This window comes from Rhinatrema bivittatum, chromosome 5 (genome assembly GCF_901001135.1).
Source record: "Rhinatrema bivittatum chromosome 5, aRhiBiv1.1, whole genome shotgun sequence".
NCBI lineage: Eukaryota > Metazoa > Chordata > Amphibia > Gymnophiona > Rhinatrematidae > Rhinatrema > Rhinatrema bivittatum.
In genome coordinates this window covers 238068537-238083169 of record NC_042619.1, presented here as the reverse complement: position 1 = coordinate 238083169, position 14633 = coordinate 238068537, and the positions used below count along the sequence as shown (strand labels likewise).

General features: G+C 45.9%; 1 protein-coding gene across 5 annotated transcripts in view; it reads left to right on the top strand.

Moving 5' to 3' along the window:
* Positions 1-14633, top strand: part of ITSN1 (intersectin 1) — a 520117-nt gene that overhangs the window by 366411 nt on the left and 139073 nt on the right. For all 5 annotated transcript variants that reach the window (XM_029603536.1, XM_029603539.1, XM_029603538.1 and 2 more), the window contains one exon: positions 3363-3598. In XM_029603536.1, the coding sequence (XP_029459396.1) occupies positions 3363-3598 (236 nt within the window). The remainder of the gene's footprint in view (positions 1-3362; positions 3599-14633) is intronic.

Below are 14633 nucleotides of genomic sequence, written 5' to 3'. Positions count from 1 at the left end.
GCACGCAGAGCTTTTTTCTCCTCAGTGTATTTTTATATTTGAGAGAAAATTTTGAAAAAACAGAGCAGGCCATCGGGGTTTGAACTCTGTTTTATATGGAAAGATCATGTCCATTACCGATGGACATGATCAGTGCTACCGCTGCCTCTGCCCCCAACCACATTCAAGGCGACTGTGAACACTGGCCGAATGTCGCCGAGGGCCCAGAGGCAGCACGCCCACAAAATAAAGGATCTTCGGAGCAGCGGGAGAATTTCCTACGCCCCTCCCTCAGAAGCACACTCCTAACCGGGACCATTGAAACACCAAGCCCCACCAGCAACGAGGACCTCATCGTTGGACCCCAAGATCTCCAGGGATCTGTAAGTACAAAGCAGTCCCATGAGACAATGTCGACAAAGGGCCGAGATTCGCTCCCAAAGGCGACCCAGAACGGAGATCAAGGACCTGGTCCATGAAAGCCCATGACTTCGACAGCGCCAAAATCGAAACTTTCGGTGCAGAAATCAAAAATTCCGACGCCGAGGCTGACACACCAAGTGCCGACACCGGTGCACAAAGCTTTCTAGGAAATACCTGAAGGGCCATCTAAACATTCACAACAGCTCCTGTATTTCCATGGTCACATACCGTGCCTCAATTTATCATTTTCTGCCAAAACCAATGACATGGGGTTTTTTTTTCTTTGGTTTGCTGGTTCTTACTCACCAGTGCAGCTTTTTCAGCCCTCTGTTTCACTTGTGCAAGAGAAAGGTACCTGTGCAAGTTGAAGAATGCAAAGTTCTAGATAGAATGTAATGCTTCAGTAGCTGTTGGAGATATACTGGTGCAATACTCATCAAACATTATACCATCTGGAGGATTTTGAATTTACTTCTTTAAGTAACTGATAATCAGTGTAGTTCCTCTAAAATAGGAGTCCTATAACCCTTAGCCTTTGCTATCTTACCAGCTGTACAATGATTCCAGCTCTAGCAACCCCCCTGCCAGCAAAGGTCCTCATTGAATCATGATCCTCTCCCATTCTAGGCAACTACTTGATGGCTCTGACTCAGCAAGGCCAGCCCTATTTAGTGGTGCCTCTTCATCAAGTCACCTTGGCTCCTTGCATTGGTCTGCCTTGCCTTGTTTCTGCGTGGCCCCTGTGGCCTTCTTGTTTCACCTTGCCTTGTGACCTCCTTGGCCTTCCTGCCTTGTCCTGTGGCCACCTTGGCCTGCTCCCTTTGTCCTGCAGACTCTTTGGCTATCTTGCCCTGCCTTGTGGCCTGTGTGCCTTCTAGTCTCCCCTTGCCTTGCTTTGTGCCTGGTTAGGCCTCCTTGTCTGTTGTTTCCTTGTTTTGTCTTTTATGTACCTTGCTGTACTTTAATTTCTGGTTACCTGTGCTTGTATTTTCCTTGCCCTTTTCATGTGTCCTGTCTTGTCCTGGTCTAGCCTTGTCCTGTCTAGTCCTTGCCTTGTCTTGTCCTGCCTTCTGCTCCCTGTAAGCCTTCAGTTCCAGCCCTTGTCTCCCACTACTGCCTTGCTTCCAGGTCCAGGCCTTGCCTCCAGTTCTAGCCCTCGTCTCTAGCTCCCGCTTGTCGCCAGCTCCTCCTTGTCGCCAGTTCCAGACCTTGTCTTCAGTTCCAGCCCTGCCTTCTGTTCCAGCCTTATCTCCAGTTCCTGTCCTTCCTAATCGCTACCATGTACCATGCCAGGAAGCTCCTGATATCACTCAGAACCTGCAGGCCCAACCCCAACGGGAGGGAGCTGAACACAAATGTAGCCACTCAGCTTCAACACATCAAGCGACTCATTTAGGGCTGGCTTTGGGGACAACAGTGCCCTGTACAAGAGTCAAAAACAGACATAAGGAATATTGTCCCATGCTCTTCGATGACCTTATTCCACTCCCAGACAACAGAATCTTCCCCACCATCAGTGCAATCCTCCTCCCATTGGCAGGAGGAGAGCTTTGCTTCTTACCTGCATCTACATCGTCTGCTGACTTCAATATGAAGTTTGAACCACACGAGACCATCAGATCGCACAAGACTGTAGGGCTTTGTGCAGTTCAGACTTCACAGTGAGGCCAGAAGAGAAAGAGGCAATTGCAGGTAAGAAGTGCTGCTTTCCTCCTTCTGCTGGCTAGAGTGAATTGTACTGGTGAGAGTAAGGATTAGAGGGGAGACTCATGCTCAGGGGTAGAACGAGAAAGACAAGTGGCTGCCAGCAATGCTATCACAGGCCTGCAACCCTCTCACATAAAAACTGGATATGCTTTCATTATCTTCCCTTTTAGTTATCTAAAATCTTTTGTATTTAAATGAGGGGAGAGGAATTTTCAGCACCAAGACTGCTTATTGAATGATCTTTAAAAATCGGTTATGCTTAAATTAGGATTTAGATGCACAATTACCTACTTTTAAAATTCCAACACAAAATACTTTTGTTGCTCACCAGTTTGCCTCATACAAGTATTCAGTCCCTATTAGACACAGATCAGAAATACAGAACTCCCAGAAAGGGAGTTCTGTATTTCTTTAAAGCTATATGGTGAGGTGCAGTAATATTTATTCAAACGATGCAATTGTAGCACTGTACAAGAAGAATCAGGCTTAGTACAAACTAAGGAATATGACTGAGAGAAAGTTACAAGTCTTTCTGAGAGCAAGTTTTAGTAACCCAAGTAAAAGGGCTTTTTAAAATTTCCCTGAGAGAGACTTATTTTTTTTTCTTAATCCTATTCCTTAGTTTGTAAGCATGTGTGCTAAGCCTGATTTATCATGTACAGTGCTATGATTGCACTATTTGAACAAATAAATAATTGCGTTAGGGTTAGGCCAGGAAGGGCAATAACGTGCACAGTTTTGCATTTTCAAAACTATGCATGTTTTGGCTGCAAAAAGCTTCCACTGAAAAAGGAGGTATAAATCTCTGGGGGTACTTTTTCTTTTGCCATTTTTGAAAGAGAAAGTATGCTCTTATTTTTCCTTTGAAAACTGATGCAAAACCTGCTGGTAAAAGTGCCTGTGGATTTTACATCAATATGCATTGTTTGAAAATTGCCCTAAAAGCAGTTTTACTGTTTCTTGGTTTAGGAAGATGTACTTGATTAACTTAAAATGAAAAAGGTTTAATGGATGGCCTAGCTTTAGGTAGCAGGAAGGAATCCTTGTCTTCCATTCTCTGATCCAGCACAGGGAGGTTGCAGTCAGAAGAAGGCTGCACTCTGTAGACATATCAATTACTTTACTTTATTACTGAACTGTGACTGAGGTCTTGCAAATTTGGATAAACCACCCAAAAGATACCACTGAACTCATTTTCTTTTAAATATAGACAGGTAATGTCTCCTTGTCTTACATTGTGCTGTCACCGGCAGGTCGATGAAAGCCAGACTGGAGAACCTGGATGGCTGGGAGGGGAACTAAAGGGAAAAACTGGCTGGTTCCCTGCAAACTATGCAGAGAAAATACCAGACAATGAAAGTTCAAGCATTGTAAAGCAAATAGCAGACGCTTCATCTAAAACTACCATCCAGACAATGACAACCATTGTGGCATCTTCAACATCTGTAGAGTCGACAACCTCCAATAACTGGGCGGATTTTAGCTTAACGTAAGTATTGGTGTTGTCTGTATCGTTTAGAGCTATGAGGGCTTTTTTCATGTATTATATATGTATCACTATAAGGGTGGTCTCAAGAGTTGACTTCCTGGCTCTTCTCTTCTGGGAAAATAGCCTCTAGTCTAGACAGTGGACAGCAGCTATGACTTTAAGGTAGCAGCATGCATGTGTGAAATAAGGATCAACAAACAAGTTGGTTTTTATTGGTCTAACTCAGAACATCTATGACTAGCTTTTGAGAGCTAATTGCTCCTAAACTAAGAATGTGTAATATGCACTGTTAGAGGGTGTCATATATAAATGGCCATTCAATTTGAGAGATTCTTCTAGCTTCCATAAACCACAAGAGTGCAGCTTGAGGTAACAGAGTGTGAGGATCCCAAGATGATGACATGAAGTGAGCTATAGCATAGTGGTTGGATGCTGACTGAATCACAATTTTATTTTTTCTTTCTAAATTTAATTATCCCTTCTCCATGGACAAGCAAGACAGAGATCAGCCACACAAGCAGGTGATGTCATCTAATAGTGCCAAGATGGATAGCTCTGTTGGAGTTCAGAAAGACCAAGAAGTTATTTCTGGGCATGTGTGCACTTTCCTGCCCAGCTGCCATCCTGAGTCTTCTCAATCTATTTTTTTCTGCTAGTGCAAAAGGACGTGTTTTTTGCTCTCAATTCCTTTTTTCCCCCTTTAGGATATTTTTTCCTTTTCATATATATTTTTTTTTTGTTCATGAGTCTCCTTAGAAATAAAAAAATGTATTTTCTTCAAGATTGAGTTTGATTTACCATCTGTCCTCTTCAAGATGGCAGAAAACAAGCTGGGGATCAAGCGATGCCACCATTGATCTTCTAAAATGATTCTGTTAGATCAGCATGACCAATGTTTCCAGTGTGTCTGGCCTTCCCATGGTGTTTCTAACTGCGCAACCTGTGCCCACATGTCTCCAATGGCTATAACATTGAAGAAGGTGCTGAGCTCTCCTCGGGCTTCTACCTCAGCAGTTAAGGTGAGGAATTATTCTGAGAAGTCTAGACACAGAAGAGGCAGAGACATAAGTCCAGTACTTCAGTGCCAAAAAATGTATGTTCTACACTGATAAACACTTAATTCATCCAGACATTATCCCCTTCAGTACAATGTCTCCTCAGCACGGAAATGTTATCAGTACCATCCACAAGCAAGATCATAGTGCCATGTTCTATGCAGAGTACTTATTGGCATAGAGATTCTGTTTTTGGTGCAAAAAAAGTCAAAACAGGACCAAAGCTTTACCAATCCTGATTTTGGTTCCTAAATCAATTCTTCCACTGGCCTTCCTGCAACTTACCACCATTCTATGGTTAGAAAGATGTGAATTGGATTTGTAAAAATATTATTTTACTGATATGCCATCTCCTCCATCCCTGGAGAAAATGTCTCCCATTTTAGTCTTTAACATGGATATTCAATCTACTATTCTAGCTTTTCAATTTAGAGAAAACATATCATGGCCTAAATGTCATGGCTCATCCTCATCTAGGGAGAGGACAACATCAGAGTAACCTCCTATAATACAATCTAATTCACAGGAGGGGTCTGAATCTACTTGTATTCTTCCATTATTTCAGTCTAGCAATGACAACTCTCCTGATCTTCTATTGGATCCCTCTCCACAGCCTGCTTAGAGTATGTCTCCTCCTGAGGTTACAGAATATCCTGCTTTAATTCAAAAGATGGCCAAGGAAATTCCTATCAAGTATAAAATTCATTCTTGTCCAGGTCATCAAAAGGTCCAAGTGCCCCACCAATCAGTAGTGGTAGAATCTGCTTTAAAAGAGGCAAAAAGCTAAAACGTATTCTAACACACTTCCAAGCAAAGACCCTGCCTTATTGGATAACACAGAAAAAAGGCTTTCCAATCAGTTCTAGAATAGCTGTGCATCAGTTATACGAAGTGCAGTATATGTCGTCTTGCTTGCATAAACTACAGGATATGACTTGAGACCTTCTAGCAGATTTGAAGCAGCTTTTCATATCAACTCCATAGAGCTGAAGAATGTGGTAAGCACCACATCAGAATCAATGTAAGAGGCTTATGACACTTCATCCAGAACATCAGTAATAGCCATTAGAGCCAGAAAATTAATTTGGCTTCAAACGTCAGGGCTCTGAGGATGTACGTGGAAAACCTGCTACTGTTCCATGCACAGGAGATAATCTATTTGGAGAAAAGGGGAAAGAAACAGTAGATCTCAAGGATCATTGTGCTATTCTGCTTATATTATCAGCTGTAACAAAAGAGCAACCATCTACATAGAAACACAGAAGCATGATGGCAGAAAGACTATATGGCCTATCTAGTTTGCCCATCCACACCAATGAGAGAGCCTCAACTTTGGTACTTATAAAAAGCAGTGCTTCTACTAAATGAGGAGATATCAACCCTGTCCTTTTCCATGCATTCTCAACAGATGCAGCAGTAGTCCAGGCAGCATGTCAGACCAGATCTTTGCAGCTCTCCTAAACCAAGTCAAATCAGAATTTTTGACTACAGCATCTAACAAATGTACCAGGTAGCAGCCAGTGTTCCAGTTGGGGACAACGCCAGTGTTTCATTCCTGCATGGTCCTTGATAACAACAGTCCCGTCCCCCCAAACAGTCCTCCAAGGAGGCACACTGTAGTTTCAAATCAAATTATACTTCCTTGTCATTCATGCCAGATCAGTCCAGACAAGTGGGTTATGTTTCCCCTGCCGGCAGAGAAAAAAGCTCAGAGCTGACTTCATTCCCCCTGTAGGGGTCTGGTGCTACTTTCAGCTCTTCAGTATTCCTCTGTTTCTCCAACAGATGATGAAGACATATAGATTGGTGCTGTGATTGCAAGCAAGCTGCTCCCGGGAAGGCTTTAGGCCCAGGTTTCTGGTGGAGCACAGGCAGAGTCTTAGGGGTGACAGTCCTGGTGGGACCGATTCTCCCTTCCCCCTTGGGAACCAACTCAGTGGGTCAAGCACCAGGTTGTCCCAGGTGACTTTGTTTTCTTGGTGGGTCTGGCAGCAGGCGTTACTGATGGCGCACACTCCCTCTATTCCTCAAGAGCAACAGGGAAGCATTACATTTTATTTTTTTTAAAAAATCTTGCAGTTCAGACTTTTTCCTCAGTCTCCTTGTCTTCTGTGGTGCTGCCAGATTTGGACTTGGTCAGGGGGTCTGAGGGTAAGTCACGGTGGCTTAGCGTGTCAGCAGGTGCATTCTGCCTGGTTTGTGAGTAGGGAGGCACCAGGCTGGTGGGTGCAATCTGAAGAGAGTCAGCACCTGCCAGGAGCAAAACTATATGGGTTCCCAGTATGAGACACCTGGTTCCAGCGTGGCCAAGACAATGAGGGATATATATTATATATATATATATATATAATTTTCTCTTCCCATGGAAAAGGATATTTATTTGATTTATATTCCACCTTTCAGGCACTTCAAAGAAGATTACATTCAGGTACTGTAGGTATAATCCCTGATTTGAATTCTCCCCTACTTCTTTTTCTTTCAGAATTTCCTGGGATCCGTTTATTCCTCTCATATTCACTTACTATGTGTTTCTCAAGGCTTTATGCTATGCCCATTTAGGATTGCCAACTGGCTTCAGATTCACCTGACAGGATTGATACAGTCCTGGGGTTACCCCTTTGCATGCAGGGACTCGTAGTTTTGATTTCCCAAAGATAAGTAATACTACAAGTTCATGCACACAGTGGGGTAAACCCAGGACTAGATCAGTCCTGCTGGATAAATCTGGAGCCATTTGGCAACCCTATGCCCACTACTTTTCTATTTAATCGGGGCGATGTTGACCCAGAATGGGCCTGCCCTACTCAGACGCACATTTCCAGCAACTTTCTCTTGATTTTTTTGGGCTTCCAGTTCAATTGGGACTGGCTTCTACTGTCCTACAGTGCCATGAGGCTTCAATCAAGGCTACCCAGGGTGTTTCCTCTATTTGTTAAATGTTTTGATGGCCTGCCTGGCAAGGCCGCTCAAGTGGTCTACAATAGTAGAACATGAAAGTCTTCCATCCTTCCCAGCTATTGCAGCACCAGTCCTCAACAGGAGCCCACGCATTTTGCCTCCTTGGTACATGTCACCCTAAATCTGGCAGCAAGTGTCATCGTTTCATGATGACTGAGTTTATTCTCTAGTCAGGCTTCTCCCCCTACGGGCTTGAACGCTTCCTGTGAAGTATCCCCAGCTCCACATGGTTTAATGAAGAGAAGCCGAGCTTAGGAATGGGACTTCTGTTTCCCACAGGCCAGCACACAGCATTGCTACTTTGCTGCTGGACCGGCCCTGTTTACATGTTCTTTAGGGAGTGTACTTTTCAGTAGACCACAAAGGGCTCCCGCAGACTTTAGTCAGAATTTTCAGCATGGATTTATGCACATTAGTCTGCTTTAAAAATTCCTGGGTTGTGCCAGGACACATGTAGACGTATGCACAGGGAAGTTAAACCTGCTACTGAATGGGTATAACTTCCTGTGTGTACATTTATGCACCATTTTTGAAAATTGATAGTGTGTGCATAAATACGTCTACTGCCCCAGCTTTGCCCTCTGGAATGCCTCTCACAAGTGCAGGGAAAAGTATGTATGAAATTGTTTCACACATGCTTTTACTGCACAACTCCAGGTTCCAGCTGATTTTCAGAAGGCAATTTATGCACTTTATGGAGTTTCAGTGTGTCAGTCTTTTTGAAAAATATCCCCCAAGGGTTCCTGTTTCATTCTTCAATTTCCATTGTGTTTTTATTTCAAAAACAAACAAAATCTTTTTCCTGTTCATACCCCGGATCAGTCCAGAAAAGTGGGTTTATGCATCCCTACCAGCAGATGGAGGCAGAGATCAAAACTTTGCAGCACTGCTACATAACCAAAAGTACCACCTGCAGTCCCTCAGTATTTTTCTGACTCCAGTAGATGGTAAAGATGCAAACCTGCAGTCTGGACTTTCAAAAAAAAAAAAAAAACCAAACATTTTTAGGAGATTTCAGCTCCTCGAGGTGCTGGGTTCCTTCATGGGCCATCCCTCAGGTTCAGCAGGGGGTTGGAGATCCCTGTTCTGACTCAGCTTTTGTCATCGGGGGGTGAAAGCCAGGGGTCCTTGTTCCCTCACCCCCTCTGGGTCCCTGGCACCCTCGGCGCTTGGTCTCTTCAGAAGCAGGGAAGTATTTGAATTTTCTTCCTTTCCCTGGCCCTGTTCGTGAGCAGTTGTATGTTTTAAGTTATTTGGGGGGGGGGGGGGGGAATGTTTCCAGACAGAAGAGGAGCAGGGCTGAGGCACTTGAGCGGCTGGATTTCTCTGCCAGGAGGCAGGTAGGGGGGGGGAACAAATTTGTTCCTCTGTCAAGCCCGGAAAATGTTTTTCAGCAATGCACAGCACTATTTTCTCCTCGTGTCAGCAGGGCTGTTTTTTAGGCCCAATTGCACTGCCTTCCCGTTTCCTAGGCAGCGCGGCAAAGTTTGTCGCGGCTGCAGTTCAAAACAGGCTCTCCTTGATTCAGCTACGTTTTGCAGGGAATGTGTTTCCGGGGAGGCTGGGACCTCCGGGAGGGCAGCAGAAACACGAGAGGCCCGGAGGTGGGGGGGGTCAGAGAAGCTGGCGGCCATTTTGTCAGCATATGCTGGGAGTCAGGCTGCTGTGGCAGAGCCCCTCCCACGTTGTTTCCCACAGATCAGGACCCTGCTGGTAGCAGGGAAAGGGAAGAAGCAACAGGGGGACATAGACCAGTACCCCCCTTCCTTGGATCCAGGAGCTTTTTCCGTGGATTTTGTCCTTCTGCTCCATAAGGTCTATTTGGCCAGAAAGGGAGCAGGGCCCAAGATGCTTTTGCACAGGGCATCCCGGTCGGCTAAGAAGCCTAGGGATCAGGGGCATGCAGAGTCTAGAGGGATCCTGTGAGCCTTTGGTCTCAGTTGGGCTGTGGTGGAAGAAGACTCTTCAGAGGAGAAGGATGATCCGGATCAGATACAGGGAGGGCCGGTGGATCCAGACACGGACCCTGTTAGTACCTTAATAGATCCCATACAGGATCCTGTTAGTGCATTGGGGTATCCAATGCAGGATCTGACGAGGTTCCGATCATGGATGGTGACGACCCTCTGGTGGTTCGGCTATTCTGTAGAGATGAGCTGGGCCCGCTAATTCCCCAGGTGCTGGAGGAGCTGGGTATTAAGGTCACTCAGGAGGATTTGGATAATGAAGGGGTAAACCCAGTTCTAGATGGATTATGGGGATCCTCAAAGGCTTTTCTGTTGCCGAAGAAGGTGTAGAAGCTGGTGGATCGGGAGTGGGAATCTCCCAAAGTGAGCTTGAAGGTGGCCAGGGCTATGGCTAAGTTATATCCCTTGTCGGAACAGACGGAGTCCTGGAAGATTCCCAATGTGGATGTGGCGGTATCCACGGTTACCAAGAAGATGACCATCCCAGTGGCAGATTCAGCCACACTGAAGGATGTCCAGGATCGGAAACTGAAAATTTTATTTAAAAGGCTGTATAGGTGTCAACCTTGAGTCTTCGTGTGGCAGTGTGTGGAAGCTTGATGCAGAGAGCCTGCTTGTGCTGGGTGCAGAAGGTGCATGATAAGTGATTGGGATTGGTGGCTGAGGCAGCTCTAGCTACGTTCTTGGAAGCGGGAGTGACCTATGTAGCGGATGCCTTTATGACATGATCCAGACCTCTACTAGAAGGGAGCATGGTCTCTGTGGTGGCAGTGTGGAGACTCCTAAGGCTGCAAAATTGGTTGACAGATGTGTGGTCTAAAGCCCAGCTGCTGTTTGGGGAGGATCTGGAACAGCTCATGAAGTACTTGGGAGAGTTGAAGAGTAATAAGTTGCCTGAGGACAGGAAGACCCCCAAGAAGTCTCTTCCTCTGTGAGCTCGCTTCCGAGAGGAGAGGAGGTTTCGTGCTGGCAGGAGCCCTGGGCTGGTGACGCAAAAACAGAATTCGGGCAGGCAGCAGTCCTTTTGAGCCCAACATAGATCTCCAAGAGTCGGTGGGACCCAGGGAGGGGGGCGGAAATAAGATCGGCCAATGAAGGCGGGCTGGTCTGCTCCTCTCTGGTGGCTATTAGAGGGAGGTTGTCCCTCTTTTACAAGGAGTGGACCAGGAGCACCTTGAACCAATGGGTCCTGGAAGTGGTAAGAGATGGCTACACCTTAGAATTTTCTCATACGCTCAGGGACGCCTTTGTAATCTCCCACTGCATCTCCTGGTCCGAGCAAGAGGCGGTGTGGGATACATTGCAATGGCTACAGCTCCTGCACACCATTGTTCCAGGGTCGGTACTCCTTGTACTTCGTGGTGCCCAAAAAGGAGGGGACTTTTCAGCCCATTCTTGATCTGCAGAAGGTCAGTGCTGCTCTCTGGGTGCCGCAGTTTCAGATGGAAACGTTGCGCACGGTGGTAGCAGCGGTATGCAAAGGGGAGTTTCTGGCATCATTTGACTTGTCGGAGGCTTATCTCCATATCCCCATTCGGGCTGAACACCAGAGGTTCCTGAGGTTCATGGTTCTGGGGGAACATTTCCAATTTCGAGCCCTTCCCTTTGGGTTGGCGACAGCGCCGTGCACATTCACAAAGGTGATAGTGGTAGTGGCAGCGGCACTCAGGAAGGAGGGTATCATGGTGTACCCATACCTGGACGATTGGTTAGTATGGGCAAAGTCGGAAATGGATGTTGTTGCTCAGTTTAGTGGGTCCTGCAGCTCCTGGATTCATTGGGCTGTGTGACAAATCTGGTAAAGAGCCATTTAAAGCTGGCCCAGTTGGAATATCTGGGGGCACTTTCGATACCTGGATGGGGAAGGTGTTTCTGACTACAGAAAGGGTAGTGAAGTTGCAGAGTCAGATCCTTTGGCATCTGGGTCTGTTTGCAGGTCCTGGGTTCCATGGCTTCTACACTGGATTTAGTTCCATGGGCCTTTGCTCACATGCACTCGCTGCAGAGGATGCTGTTATTCCATAAGAATCCGCTTTTGGAGGAATTTCAGCTTTCTTTGCCATTGCCGGAGAATGCCAGGTTCAGTCTCTCATAGTGGCTGTCTCGGCACAATCTCGAGAAAGGGATGAATCTGAATTTCCCCTTCTGGGTGGTGATGACCACATATGCCAGCCTCTCTAGTTGGGGAGGGATGTGTGAAGGAAAATTGGCCCAGGGGCAGTGGTCGTCAGAGGAGGTGACCTGGTCCATCAATCTGCTGGAAACCAACTCATTCAAGACAAGGCGGTGCGAGTGTTCTCTGACAATGCGACGACAGTGGCATTTATCAACTGGCAGGGTGGAACAAAGAGTCATCTAGTAGCGCCAGAGGCGCAAGAAGTATTTGTTTGGGCGGAGAAACATCTGGCAAGAATAGCTGCTTCCCATGTAGTCGGAGTGGACAACGTGCAGACGGACTTCCTTAGCAGACAGCATCTGGATCCGTGGGAGTGGGAATTGTCGGCGGAGGCCTTTTCCTTGATTCAAGCCAGGTTGGGCAGACCAGCAGTTATTGTCATGGCAACCTCAGGAAATGTGAAGACTATCAGTTTAATAGTCACAGAAGGGAGGTCGTATCAGAGGGCATCTCTTCTCTCGTTCAACACATCTGCTGCTGTTTGTGTTTCCACCGTGGCTTCTCATAGGTCGAGTGATGTGGCACATTGAGCTTCATCTGGGCAGGGTGATTCTGGTGGCACCAGAGTGGCTGCGCCGGCCGTGGTTTGCGAACCTTCTTCAGGGATGTTGCAGCAGGGGCCCGTATTTTCCAACCAGGAGGTTCGCTTTTGTCTAGTGGCTTGGCTTTTTAGAGGCGGTGGCTCCGCTTGAAGGGTTATTCTGAGCCTGTGATTGTGTCTTTGCTTCAGATAAGGAGGCCTTTCACGTCATTGATTTATGTCTGAGTGTGGAGAGTGTTTGAATCATGATATTTGCAGAATACGGTGCCGCCTTTAAATGTGGACGATCTGCAGATTCTGGCCTCTTTGCAAAGCGGCTTGGCTAAGAGTTTGGCCTATAATTCCCTTCGGGTTCAGGTGGCAGTTTTAGGTCCCTTCGAGTTAGGATTCAAGGAAGACCGTTGACATCTCATTCAGATGTGGTTCATTTCCTCAAGGGGGTAAAGCATCTTCGTCCTCCAGTCCAGAAGATTTGTCCAGCATGGAATCTGAATTTGGTTCTTCGAGTGCTGTGTGGTCCTCCCTTTGAATCAGTTAGGATTTCTTTAAAGGATTTAACCCTGAAGGCTGTTTTCCTGGTGGATATCTGTTCAGCTAGAAGGATTTCTGAAGTCAAACATTGTCGTGTAAGGACCCTTTGCTGCGTTTTTCAGAGGATGGGGTTTCTTTGCATATGGATCCTTCCTTTATGCCTAAGGTGATGTCCTTTTATCACCTCAATCAGGTTATCGAGCTACCGGTCTTTCCAAATTTGGCAGCTGATGTTCCGATGGCAAGGGAGCTTTGCTTATTAGATGTGTGTCAGATTCTTTTGTGATATCTTAAGGTGATTAATACCTTTCGGAGATCTGACCATCTGTTTGTCCTGTTCATTGGTGCAAGGAAGGGTAATGAGGCTTTCAAGGGCACTATTGCGCGATGGTTGAAGGAGACGATAGCTTCTGCTTACATCTGTAAAGGCCGGTAAGTGCCGGAGGGGTTGAGAGCACATTCCACTAGGGCGCAGGCAACCTTGTGAGCGGAGTGTCAGTTACTTTCTCAGCAGGAGCTTTGTCGAGCAGCGATGTGGTCTTCTCTTCTCACTTTTACCGGACAATACCTCTTGGATGTGTGAGCACCAGAAGAGGCGACATTTGGGGAAAGTGTGTTGCGCAGGTGTTTCAAGTTCCTGTCCAGAATAGAGGGGCTTGGGTACATCCCATTTGTCTAAACTGATCTGGTGTACGAACAGGAAAGGAAAATTGGTTCTTACCTGCTAATTTTTATTCCTGAAATACCACGGATCAGTCCAGAGACCCGTCCCCATTTTTGAAAGACTTCCTTGCTTCTGGATATTGCAGAGCTGGTATATGATATACTCAGATTAATGAAAAGTGTACATAGTTTGTATATGCTTTGTGTTAAGGAGGCCTAGTTTTCAGGGGGCTCCAATCTTTAAGTCACTGTTCACCCAAGATTTATTTGGATTTAAGGTATAAATCTTAGCTTGGGTATAGGTCAATACTGAGGGACTGCAGGTGGTACACTCTGTTATGTAGCAGTGCCTCAAAGTTTTGTTCCCTGCCTCCATCTGCTGGTAGGGATGTATAAATTCACTTGTCTGGACTGATCCATAATACTTCAGGAACAAAACTTAGCAAGTAAAAACCAATTTTCTTTATTCTTTTTGTTGTATATGGCCCAAAAAATGTATTTACTTAAAAGAATTTATATAACATCTTCCTGATTGAAAGATCATTCACAGCAGTTTACAAAAGCAAAACCAAACTGCTTATTAAAAGCATAAAAGACGACAACAAGACAAAACAAACAAGCCCATCCAAACCCCCCATAAGCCAACCCAGCCAACGCTTATAGTGGGCTCTTTCATTGCAATTACCAATGCCCTCCAAACAGTTCATACCTCGAGACCATGCCCGGATAAGCTATGACTGTTAGATGCCAAGCAGTAATTTTGTTAATTTGTATTTCCTGTATTTTAATTTTTATGGGGGGAGGGGCCCTGACAGTAGTTTCCTGTTCCTTTGGGATTCCAGCTTACTTGGAACCAGCCTCCTCTGGGCTAAAGCGCTGTGAGTCTTCATTTGCAACTACCTGGCATCCCTCACTGCGCCCCCTTTATATAAGCTCAGCCATTTTAGTGACGTCCTCAGCTGACAGTCACAATCTATGGCTTCCTCTAGACCCCAGTATATGTGCACTCTGAGTCTGTCCACTGGGGGTAACCATTTTGTGATGGCTGAGAATTCTTTTTTTTCAGGTATTTTAAACATTGCCTCCTCGGCATCCCCAGCTGGCCCAGGGAGCAGAAGCTGGGAATCAAAATCAGGTTTCCCAC